The sequence below is a fragment of the Ixodes scapularis genome, unplaced genomic scaffold, assembly GCF_016920785.2.
Source record: "Ixodes scapularis isolate PalLabHiFi unplaced genomic scaffold, ASM1692078v2 PGA_scaffold3__209_contigs__length_174095766, whole genome shotgun sequence".
Classification (NCBI taxonomy): Eukaryota; Metazoa; Arthropoda; class Arachnida; order Ixodida; family Ixodidae; genus Ixodes; species Ixodes scapularis.
The window spans coordinates 107,131,295-107,143,123 of NW_024609868.1; the positions used below are offsets into that span (position 1 = coordinate 107,131,295).

At 45.3% G+C, this 11,829-nt stretch overlaps 1 protein-coding gene across 1 annotated transcript; it reads right to left on the reverse strand.

Moving 5' to 3' along the window:
* Positions 1-312: 312 nt before the first annotated feature.
* LOC121837242 (tigger transposable element-derived protein 6-like) lies at positions 313-11,829 on the reverse strand (the record flags this gene model as incomplete). Its single annotated transcript, XM_042292825.1, has 2 exons — positions 313-343; positions 10,889-11,829. Coding segments are annotated over 2 exons (972 nt in total), but the record flags the coding sequence as incomplete, so codon positions are not given.

The following is an 11,829-nucleotide window of genomic DNA, read 5'->3' on the forward strand; positions in this document are numbered from 1 at the left end:
TGGCCGTTGTATTCAATTTTCAATAAATGATTTAACATGTCCAACAAACTTTCACCAAGTCGAATACGCTGTCGTCCATTTCCGACGCCATACTTGCCAGCGAATTGCAATGTCGCAACCGGTTTGCAGTGCGCGCGGCACCCGGGTTTGAAAGCATTTGAGAGAAAGGGCACTGCAGCATTGCCACAATGTACTGTTCAAGGCTAAGCTGAAGTGATGATGATGATAGCGTTTATTTCACTTGCAAACGTGAGTTCCGTCTGCCATAGTATGACGCAGCTTCTCTCTTCGCTTGAGTCTCTATAAGATACGCTAGATGGACAATTGGGTCATTGCAGGACAACTGGAAATTTGAGAATCGTCACACGGACTCAAGCTTGCACGACGTTGATTCATATCAAACCAGATCATCCGTAATAAATATGTTGAGAACGTGTTTCTGCGTAAATTTTTAGTCGCCAGTTGAAAGAGCCACCATGTTTTGAAGGTTGTTTCACAAGGAGATATCTTTCGGCGAAAATAATTTTGACGCCTCAGAGGAGAGACGTAGTCACCTTCCGTTTTTAATAACTTGTTGATAATGATAAACACAGCTAGCCGGCTCCGATTCTGGTGAGCCAACAAGGTGGAAAGCGGGACGAGAGGGAGCGAAATTCGCAAAGCTCAAGGGCACCCCCATGCAGACAAAGCCAAGCACCACCGGCCGCGCATTATCAGCGTTGCCAGATATTAGAATTCTCAACACGCGATGTAAATGTTGACGCAAATACTACAAAATAAAAATTAAATGAAAGAGTAAGTAAATAAAATTAGAGCTGGTCATTTGATCGATTAACATACCGATTAATCGATTAATGCTTTAATCGGGATTAATTTTTTTAACCGGTTAATCGGTAATATTTTAACGAACCAAAATAAAGTAAAAAGTAAACGCTTTCACCATGCAGACGTGGACGAGAACACCTCTATGAAGGGCAAACTTTAGGTCAGAATTCAGCCTAAAGTAAACTGTAGGGGGAAGATTTGTAACTCCTGACAAGGTGCAGAAGGTTACACTATTCTTGGCCACTTCAATAGCGTTTGGGTGTCCGTTTAGCGCAACAGAGAGAGACTATAGTGTGATCAATCAAAGGAGGTCGCTCTTGCCAGATAATATCACCGAACCTTTTACCTCATGCAGCTGAAGTAATAATGCGTCAGTGCCTTCGAAGTGTTCTTAACTACACGTCTAGGTTGATTCATAATAAAACTTGCGTATTAGGCCCTTTACCTGGTGTTCAGCAAAGGCAAAAACAGAAAACAAATATTAATGTTTGACTTTTTAAAAATATTATGCATGGAAATTAACGAGACCGATTAATAGATTAATTAATCGATTAAAGGGTGGCGATTAATTGGGTTAAAACTTTTAATCGACGCCCAGCCCTAAATAAAATGGGTTTGTTTATCAGAAGAAACACTCTTTTTTAATTTTTCCATGGAAAATAAAAATGCTTTTGAACACTTTCAAATGTGCTGAATACGAAACAGCGTACCGCGCAGGATCACGTGATAGTTCGACCGACCTTCATTGGGCGAGAGCCGCTTCGACGCCTCGGCGCGCGCGTCTTGTTCTGGGTCGGCCAACGCTCCTGCGAAAACGCGCGCACGCGCGCAGGAAATGACGTCAGTTTGACGCCGACGCGCCTGAATCCCGAGCAAAAACGCGCATCCGGTCTGCGCTTCAGCTGATTTCGGCAACTTGCCAAGTTGCAAAGTTTGCCGGATCGGAAACATCTAGACAGATCTGCCTGGTAATATTTGACGTGTGGTCTTCCTAGGCGTTACTGAAGAGGACTGCATTGTTTTTTCAAAACAAAAAATGAAGCGGAGTTGCCCTTTCGGAAAATGCCCCTCGCGCCGTTCCTCTTCTCGCCCTATTCCAAGAGTCACGTGACGTCAGGGGCTTCTTTTGTGTCGGCTTTTCTTGTACGGATAATCCTCAAAAAGCGCACAATGAGCGGCTAGCTGCGAGCGCGACAACGACCTTGAGACTTCCAGGTGTCTTCCCCTCATTGTCGCGGGAACCCTCAATCCGCGAGCCTGAGGACGGCAGCGCGGCCCAACGCAGGCCCGAGGCCGCACGGTCGGTGGAGACCGAGGGGCCGCGGTGTGCTGGGGTCGTTGCAGCAGCTGCCCTCTGGCATCGCGCGGCTGCTGGAACTATTCCCGTGTCTGCACAAGGATTGGCTTGCACAATAAAGGCTTCAGGTTGTCGATAATACATTTCTTGCCGAGACATATAAATCAAGTGGCTTTCCCTAATCTCGTCATTATACTGTTCGAAACATAGATCTCCCTCATAGGTTGTTCATCCCATTTTGAATTATTTTGCGAATTTTTTCGTCCTTACCTCTGCTCGATGTTTGATTTATAACTTGATAAAGACCTTTATATATTGGCGCGGGCTTCCGCGATCAACGCTTTACCGAATTTATCAAACATTGGACATGACTGGCGTCAGGAAGGTGGAAGAAGCAAGCCGCAATCTTGGCTTCTAACAAAGACGGTGCAGTCGTGAAATAAGTCTTTGCTTCACCTGTATCCACAACGCCCCATCGTTTGCACGATCATAATTTCTCAGTGACATAGGTGTATACCACATTTTACTCATAATTACTATAGATGTGGCCCCACAGGCTTTCCCGTTATGAGCGAGTCAACTTTTGAATGACCGGTGGCTCTCCTGAGTGAGAATAAATATTATCATCTTCCCACAACAACCACACCTTTCTCTCTTCCCCTCCCCCCTTTCCCGAATTGGGGAGATATCAGGCCACTTCAGGAAGCAGCCTGCACACAGGGTTTTTGGCTACTTATTCTCGACACATTCGAACTTGGAAGTAAAAACATCGCATGAACGTCGCCCAATTATTTGCAACCTAAATAATGTGACTCTACTGTTAGGACCCAATGAATTTCATCATCAATCATTATTTGTTATGATTTCATGGTGAAAGTATGATAGTCGTGATGCCACAGAAGTGGTCGATTCAAATTTCAAAGGGAGAAACAGGTCCTCGTATTTATTTTGCGGAAATACTCGCTCCTGTGACGCTCCAGTGCGTACGGTCAAAGCACCCGAGGCAGTGCGTAATACTTTAGAAACTGTCATTGACGATGAAACATTTGTGGGTAGTGCGTAAAATTGTTTACATCATATATTGTAGCACTCTAAACAAAGGCATACCTACCCGCAAAAAAACGTCGCAATTGTCGCAATAAACAAACAAACACATTTTAGCTTGCAAAAATTGTTGCATCCCCCCCCTCCCCCCCCCCCCCCCCCCCGGTGCTCTCTCTCTCTCTCTTAATTTTTTTTCCCCGCGCCACTACAAAGAACGGCGGCCCAGCAACGAATTTCTACCAAAACCTCGCTTCTTGGAGAAAGGACTCGGTATATGGAAGTGAATCTGCCAGGGGGTTTGTAGAAATAAGAGGCGACTGTTGAATCTAGCGTTTTGCACAAATCATGCCCGGGATATTTTCATTTTCCTTCCACGCGATTAGAAGGCAAGACGGTGGGGGATTCATGCGCACTAACATGCTGCTTCTAAGAGAGAGTGCCAGATTTATAGTGCATGTCAATTTACATGTAGATAGTTTAATCACTGTACACAAACATTCTCGGCCTGGAGGATCACATGGAAGCATGGCGGAAAGCAGCTAGCTGGGAATAGAAGTCTCTATTGAATTGCACTGGTGTGAAAAATTATTACGTATGCTTGTCTTATTTTTGTGCGAAAATAAAAACAGCGTTTAGAAACCGAACATTGTGAGATTTGAGGAGCGCCGAAAGGTCATAAAAAACCGGGACAACCTCAACATAACGAGGCGCCTTGCGGCACTCAGCATGTCCTGGTTCTTGTTTTTCCGGAGCCTTTCAAAAGTGGATGAAAAATTATGAACCGACTGACCCGACTTACCACATTAGAGCTGTTCATTTTCATTACGACAGGCTCTCTTCAAACGTCCTCCATAGTTCAGCTTGTACTGGTCCGTTTTTATTTTCGGTTCCTTTCAAAAAGTTAGCTCTAAGCCACTGGACCAATCTACCAGATTCATAATTTGCGGAGACGAAGAAGTGGAAATGCAACAAAAGGAAAGATTCGCCCTCGTTATTTGAGGCCTATAGAAAAGCGGACCGGATACAAGGGAGCCAAAATCTTTTACAAGAAACTCACAATCTTCTCTACAGTTTTGTCTAACAATTTGGTATGAAGGTATACTTGAACACCTGCATGATTCTTTTAGGAAATAAAGCGAAACTTTGCACCGGATGATTCTACGTGTACGTCCACTACCATTCGATGATTATCATGCTTTCGACTTGGTATCTCCGATCCTTTTGACACCGGAAATGTCTCCCAGCAGTGCTGTCCCCGTTACCGAAAATGGGTAGCGGACATTTCGTCGAACGTCATTTCATCGAAAGCCGTTTCATCCAATGAACAGACATTTCATCGAACGCCGTTTCATCGAACGCCGTTTCATCGAACGACGTTTCAACGAATCGCTTTGGGCCGTTTCATCGAATTTCTCTGTTATGGCTCTGTACCGAGTTTTGGGGCATAACAGTGTTTTATAGATGTTTCACTTTGCATTTGTTAAGGCTAAGGTAGTCACTTGTAACATTGTTTTGAAGGTGGTGTCAAATTACTAAAAATAAAAATAATTGTCATAAAAAGAAATAAAAACAATTGGGTATGCGACTTACTGAAAAGCTTTACTCATGTACATACATGACTGAAACCACGACACTGCAAATGAAGGACACACACTTAAAACACTTTTAAATGTCTGTGCTTTCTCTTTTTGTCTCATCTTAATTGTTTCATGTGACATGGAGAGGGGTCATAGTTTCATGGAGAATTTCTTCTCGAAGCAGGATATGTTCACGATGGAACTTATCTCGTCACTGCACCCAGTAATATAAAAACAGAAACAAAAAAATAAGAAAAAAAATCAGAGAATTAGATGAAGTATAAAAATTAAAGTAAATTCCAAAATATTACAGACTGTAACGTTGTTCGATGAAACAGCTTTTATGAAAAGGCGTTCGAAGAAACGGCATTCGATGAAACTGGGTCCGGACATTTCGTCGAACGCCGTTTCATCGAACGCCGTTTCATCGAAGCCGTTTCACCGAACACCGTTTCATCGAACGCCGTTTCATCGAACGCCGTTTCATCGAAGCCGTTTCATCGAACGCCTTTTCATCGAACGCTGTCACAGCCTGCAATATTTTTGCAATTTATTTTGATTTTATAGACAACGTCATCTAATTCTCCATTTTTTTAAATCACAGTATGCAGTGACGAGATAAGTTCCATCGTGAACGTATCCTGCTTCGAGAAGAAAGCCTCCATGAAACAATGACCCCTTTCCATGTCACATGAAACAATTAAAAATGAGACAAAAAAAAAAAAACAGAAAGCACGATGTGCTTTCTGGGAAGCGGGTAGTGTTTTATTGTTTGACAGCCTATACCTGTAACCTTGGGTTATGTGAGGATCCGAAAGGGTCTTCTTGGGTGACAGAGTACACCCAGGGCTTTACTATTGTCTGGTGCGGGTTGGCCTTCCTAAGAAAGCGTCCTGAAGATGATTCATAGGCAAAAGGGTCGGTAATAAAGTTGGCAGTGAAGGGAAGGTGGTTCCAGAAACCATGTTGGCTGACACTTTGTGCAGCTTTTGACTCTGTAGAGATTGAAAACTAAAAAAAAAAAAAAAAGCAGAAACGTTCAATCTGAGCATAAAGCTGATAATCAGAGTATCGTTATATTTTATTTCGTGTGATCTCCTGGCAGAGTATCGTTTTATTATAAGCGTGCTGCCCTGGCAGTTAAATGCTTTTCGTGAATTCAACTAAGCGTAAGTGTGCAAATGAGCTGGTCTGAATGGCCCATTACCCCCGGACAGCCGGTAAAAAAAGACGACACAGACATTCAAAAGTGTTTTAAGTGTCGGTCCTTTACCTCCAGTGTCATGTTTTCTGACAGGTACATGAGTAAAACGTTTCAGTAAGTCGAAAACCCATTTGTTTTTATACCAATGGTTTTTATTTCTAGTAATGGCTCCACCCTAAAGACAGTTTCACAAGTGACTACCTTAGTCTTAACAAATGTAAGGTAAAACATCTATAAAGCACTGTTATGCCTCAAAACTCGATACAGAGAAATTCGATCAAACGGCCCTTAGCGATTCGATGAAACGGCGTTCGATGAAATGGCGTTCGATGAAATGTCCATTCATTCGATGAAACGGCGTTCGATGAAACGGCGTTCGATGAAATGTCCGCTACCCCGATGAAACAGTGTTCGATGAAACGGCATTCGATGAAATGTCCGGACGCAGAAAACAATCAATGAAATAGCGTTACTCGTTAGCTTGGAAAAAAGCTAACGCGTTACAGAGCTCTGTTTCAGTTTTGTAAATGTAACGAAATACCGCGGTGTCGTTACTTGCCATGACTAACGAACGTTACTTTTACGTTAGTTTGTCGTTACTTTGTGTTTCACTGTTAGTATATGACAGCTGTTAGTGTATGACTGTAGAGTCTCAACCCCAAACGTGCCTATAAGATTGTCGAACACTTCTTGAGAAACGGGAGTTTGATGCATACGGTCGATATTTCTCTGCATCTTCAAGGGTGTGTTGGGAAAGTGGGTTGTAGCTTCGGTCTTTCGTTTCTCTGAAATTACCGCGAACCCTGTCACCTTGTGCGAATAGAGGGACTGGCGGAAAAGAAAAACAGTTAGGACTGGTGCGAAGCACCGCTGTTAATTTCTAGTTATCAGTAGTGTGGAACAACGAAAGATTAACTAAATAAACTGCATCACGAATTAGTATAGAAAAAAACGGTCTAAATAAACCGCAACCTTAAACATATATCACATAGGCGTGTTTATATATAACTTCTATGATTCATTTATTTTACTTCTGAATTATACAAATAACAAAACTAGAGCGTTTTCGAAGGCTTTTTCGCTAGGTTACATTAATGAGCATCGTGAGATGTAGCTGAAAAACTGCGACTAACAAAACGATCTCGAAAGAAAGGTGCGTTATTGTGGCAGGTGGTGAGCGTTTATGAGCCCTTTAGTTTTACCCTAAGTTTGTCTTTCGTGTCCAGAAACTTTTTTTTTTTTTTTTTTTTACGCCGGTAGTGGCAAAGTAAGGGCGAAGCAAACGAAAGCCATCACAATTACGGCTACGAATGTGTCTCTTTAGAGAAATGGTATAGTAGCCTTGACACGCAACCAGGAACTGCGAGAAGGATTACGCGGGCGCAGCGTCCAGCATAATTCGGTCTTTGAATGCCAGGGAGTTGGCGGCTAACTCCGATACAAAGAAGGTGCCGTCCGTGGTGGTTACGCAGTCTCTTGTCTAATCTTGGGGAGGATGACCAGAGGATTTAGAGAGAGGCTACCTTCTGAACGGGAGTCGTTACCGAGCGAGCGAACGCACCTTTGTACCACGGCGGCAGGGATTCTAAAAGATGGTGACGTCTTTCTGGTGACCGGACGCATTTCAATCTGCGATAACCTTGCCACTTATTTTGGTTCAAAGCGTGGGAACGTCAATGCTTCTAAATTTAGAGTTTATCCCTTCTGTTTTTGATAGAAAGAGAATATATTTATTTTGAAGAGAAAGTCTTGAATAGCTGGAGTAGCTAGGGACGATTCGGCAGCATCCTTCGAGCGGCGGCAGAGTGTTGCTTTCTGAGCGGATGTCTCTTTCCAGCGAGACGGCTGCTTCTTCAAGGCATGGCGACTGTAAGGATCAGAGGGTATGTTTTCCTTAATTAGTATTGTTTTGTCTTCCACCGCTTGCCAGCATTGCCGAGAGGGTCACCTCTTCGAGGGGAGGGGGTGCTGGCGGTGCGCGGGAGCGAGCAAATGGCCCCTTCGCGAGCGCGCTCGGCGCCGCCGCGCGGAAGGAATGTGTCCCCTTGGGGGACGTAGGCGGACCCCCGGAGGAGCGGGGTCTGGGGGGTTGGAGCGGGAGAGGTCCCGGAGTCGGTCGCGGACGTGTGTCGTCCGCAGGCCCTTTGTTCTTTGTTAATAAATGTATAGTTAAAAAGCATCAAATCGTCGTCGCTGCCACTGCCTCGCCATCGAAGTCACCAGCCGCGATCGGGGAGAGGATCTTCGACAGCTGACGTCTCTCCCCACCACAACAAGAACTTTACTGCGACGGTGGCCTTAGTAGCTTCTATACAAAGACTGTACCAAAGACGCTCAAGAATTCGACAAAGCGATAATCACGCGCCTTTTGGTCCCGGTTGTGGGAGCGTTGAAAGTGTCTTCCGAGGGATTTTGAAATGAAGTCGTTTATACATAGCTTTGTTGGGGTTTCTTCGCCATGTTTTGTAGTGCGCAGAATAAAAATTAGTTTTCTTTCGAACCACCGTGCTGCCATTTTTAATCAGAAGTAACGAGTAATGGGTAACGTAATTTGATAGCGGGTACCGTAAAATAATAACGACATTACTTTACTCGTTACTCATTTGGTATTTTAACGAGTACGATAGTACGTTACTAAGAAGAACTAACGCGTTAGTTCCAACACTGTGACCCAGGAAGAAAGAAAAGAAATTAATGTTGAATGCGAGCTTCCTCGAGTAACTTTTATCTGTTCAGATATTCCCTTGTAAACAACAGTCCTCACCGCCTGGGAAGTATGTAAGTGGGCGAACGAGACGCCTCTGGGTTTTGCGTCACGCCTGCATTTCAAAGGTCAGACTTACCGCTTATTCACACTGGAAGCGGATCCGCGTTCGCAATGCGGTTGCGAACGCGGTTCTAAAAAGATCCAGAAATTGCACGCACATTCGATGTCATCGAGTACACGTGCAATTGTACTGGATCTTACAACCGCGTTCGCAACCGCCTTGCGAACGCGGATCCGCTTCCAGTGTGAATGAGCGGTTACTGGTTCCCGATACCCACACGATTGATGGCTCCGCCCAGGTATTTGACTGTTTATTGATACGGAGTAGAAGGGGAAGAGCGCGACGGCTCGCGGCCATAGTGCGTTCTGCTCGCGCTCTGGTGGGCAGTCAGATTAAAAACCCACCGCTGAAAACCACCCTGTGTACGGATTCTAAAACACGATAATCATCAAATGGGAGTGGTCGTAGATGTATAATTATCTGATACAAAGTTTCGCTTGATTCCTAAACGAATAATGCCGGCGTCCAAGTATACCTTCATATCAAATTGTTAGAGAAGAGCGCGACGGCTCGCGGCCGTACACTCTTAGTCCGCTAACGCTAATGAAACAGCTACATGCCCATATAGGCGTGACATACGGTGGATTACGGCATGACAAGAGAGTGACCCTGAAAGTAGCCATGACAGTCCAGCGTTTCCACGTCATCCTAGACCACTTAGGCGTTACAACATAATTTATTGCCATGACATTAAGAGCTCCTCACATCATTGGCGTTACAAGCTGTTTGTCACGCTGATAATGTAACGCCGATAGAACGAGTAACGGCTAAATTAAGAGCACGAAAATAATAAACGTACAATTTCAAAGTTAGGGCCTTGCCAGGGGCAGCGTGCATTGGCAGTGCTACGAGCACAACAAACCGACAAAGCGCCGGTCCCGGGGCCCGAGCACGGTTGACTTCTTCCGAATGTGCAATATTTTGCCTTGTATCAATATATATTTCATTGTCTTCATATTTGTATGTTATTTGTCATCTGTGATTAATAAAACATTATTTATTAACAATTAAAAAAATTGCTATTGTGTTTTTAAGGCTTTGCTGAAACATCTCTTTCTCCTCATATGTAACTCATGCAGTAAGGCACGCCCACGGGTGTACGGCAAAGCTTATATGCCTTGCAAGTGAACTCGAGGGTGTACCTTGCGGGTGAGGACGTCAAAACAATACCTCGAAACAGAGTAACGCGCGACACAGATGCGCGAAATATCCATCCGATCCGACGTCCGATCTGGCAATACGACTGCCTGATCCGAAATATTTGGTCGCTTCAGATCTCGGATCGGCGATCCGGCGTGCGTCCAACGTGCCAGATAGTTTCGCACGGAGGACGGACTGTCGAAAGCGTCCAGCCAATGACAGCACAGCTAGCGCGCGGATGTCATGATGAGGTACTGGGTCTGGCGGGGCGAACGAGAAAACGGGACGTGCGACGGAAAGCCGGACGCGTGGATCCCGCTGACCCATTTGAAAAAGATGGCCCCGGCAAAGAATGCACGCGCTAGCGAGAACAAGCTCCTAACTTCGCTTGTGCGAGCTAAACCGTCAATCAGGAACCAGAGATCTATGAACGCGGACCTCCGCTGGAGTGCTTGGAAGTTGGATCTCCTGGGCGGAGCCGAACGGATTGTCCTGTCTCTTGCAAGGTCGGAAGCGTGTGTCTCAATTCGGAGCGGCGTTCGGACTGTCGGACCGGACGTCGGATCGGACGATTCTGCCGTCCATGTGTCTCGCCCTTAAGTGAGTGTATTTGGTGGTACAGCCATGTCTCGTTAATATGGACGCCTCCGTTCCCCAGAAAAATCGTCCATAATAACGAATCAAGGTCAAAAACACAAACATTAGGTAATAATTGTTAAAAAAAAGCATTGTTTATTTCGCAAAGAACGAGGAGATATGAGTTTGCACTGACGCTTTCGATCCCACTTTAGTGTCTAAAAAGCGCAACACTTCGGCCACTTGAAGTGCACGTTCTCCGTCCCCCTCCTGCTCAAGGTAGGCGATTGCTGTCTCCAAGCCACGGCGAGCTTCACATCGAGTAACGGTTGGTCTCTCTTCATCGTCTGTTTCTGTCGGCGCAAAGTTTTCGACAAGTTGATGGCCCTGTTGAGCGGATTCACCGACAAGCTCCATGATCTGCTCGTCGCTCATAGGCTCCCAGCTGTTAGTCTCTTCGTCTATATCCAAGAATGCCGATGCCTCTTCATCTGGGTTTTTCTCCCCGAGTTGTCGAAGAGCTTCACGAAGGGCCGCGAGCGTAAGTTCATCCATCGGATCCTCCACCTCCATAGCAGAGCTGTTAACAAGAATACCTGCGTGACGCCAGCAGTTCACAATGGTTTGAGGCCTCACCGCGTCCCACGCCCTCTTCAGCTTTTGAAGGCACCACCTCAAGTCAACAGTTTGCGGTTTGTTGTCTTCCGCGCAAGCGATGTAGTGCTGCACAAGTTCACCTCTGTAGTGTGCCTTAACCGCGCGAATAATTCCTGCGTCCAAGGGCTGTATTTTGGCAGTCATGTTCGGTGGAAAGAACTTAAAGGTAAGGTTTTCATAGTCCGCACGAACAGAATGGCATGATGCGTTATCAACCAACAAAACAGCCCTCCTCTTCTCAGCCTTCAAGAAGCGGTCGAATTTCGCCAAGAAGATTTCAAATATCTTTCCTGTCATCCATGCTTTCTTGTTGCAATTGTAAGAGCAATACATGTTCGGGTCAAATGTCTTTCCAAAACATCGTGGTCGCTCCGCTTTTGCCACGACAATGGGCTTCCACTTGTGGGCGCCGCTTGCGTTGCACAAAAATCCCACCGTGATTCTCTCTTTGCTTCGCTTGTTTCCAGCCACAGGTTCGGATGCCAGAGTCGAAGATGGGCCCAACTTGTAAAAAAAGCCAGTCTCGTCGAAGTTGTAAATATCATCTGGAGAATACTGAGCAAGAAATTCCGCAAGCTGTTTCCGAGCACTGGCAACGGCGGCTGTATCCACGCTTCCACTCTCTCCATGAATACGGTGGCTTGAAATTCCATGCCTTCTCTTAAACCTGCTGAGCCAACC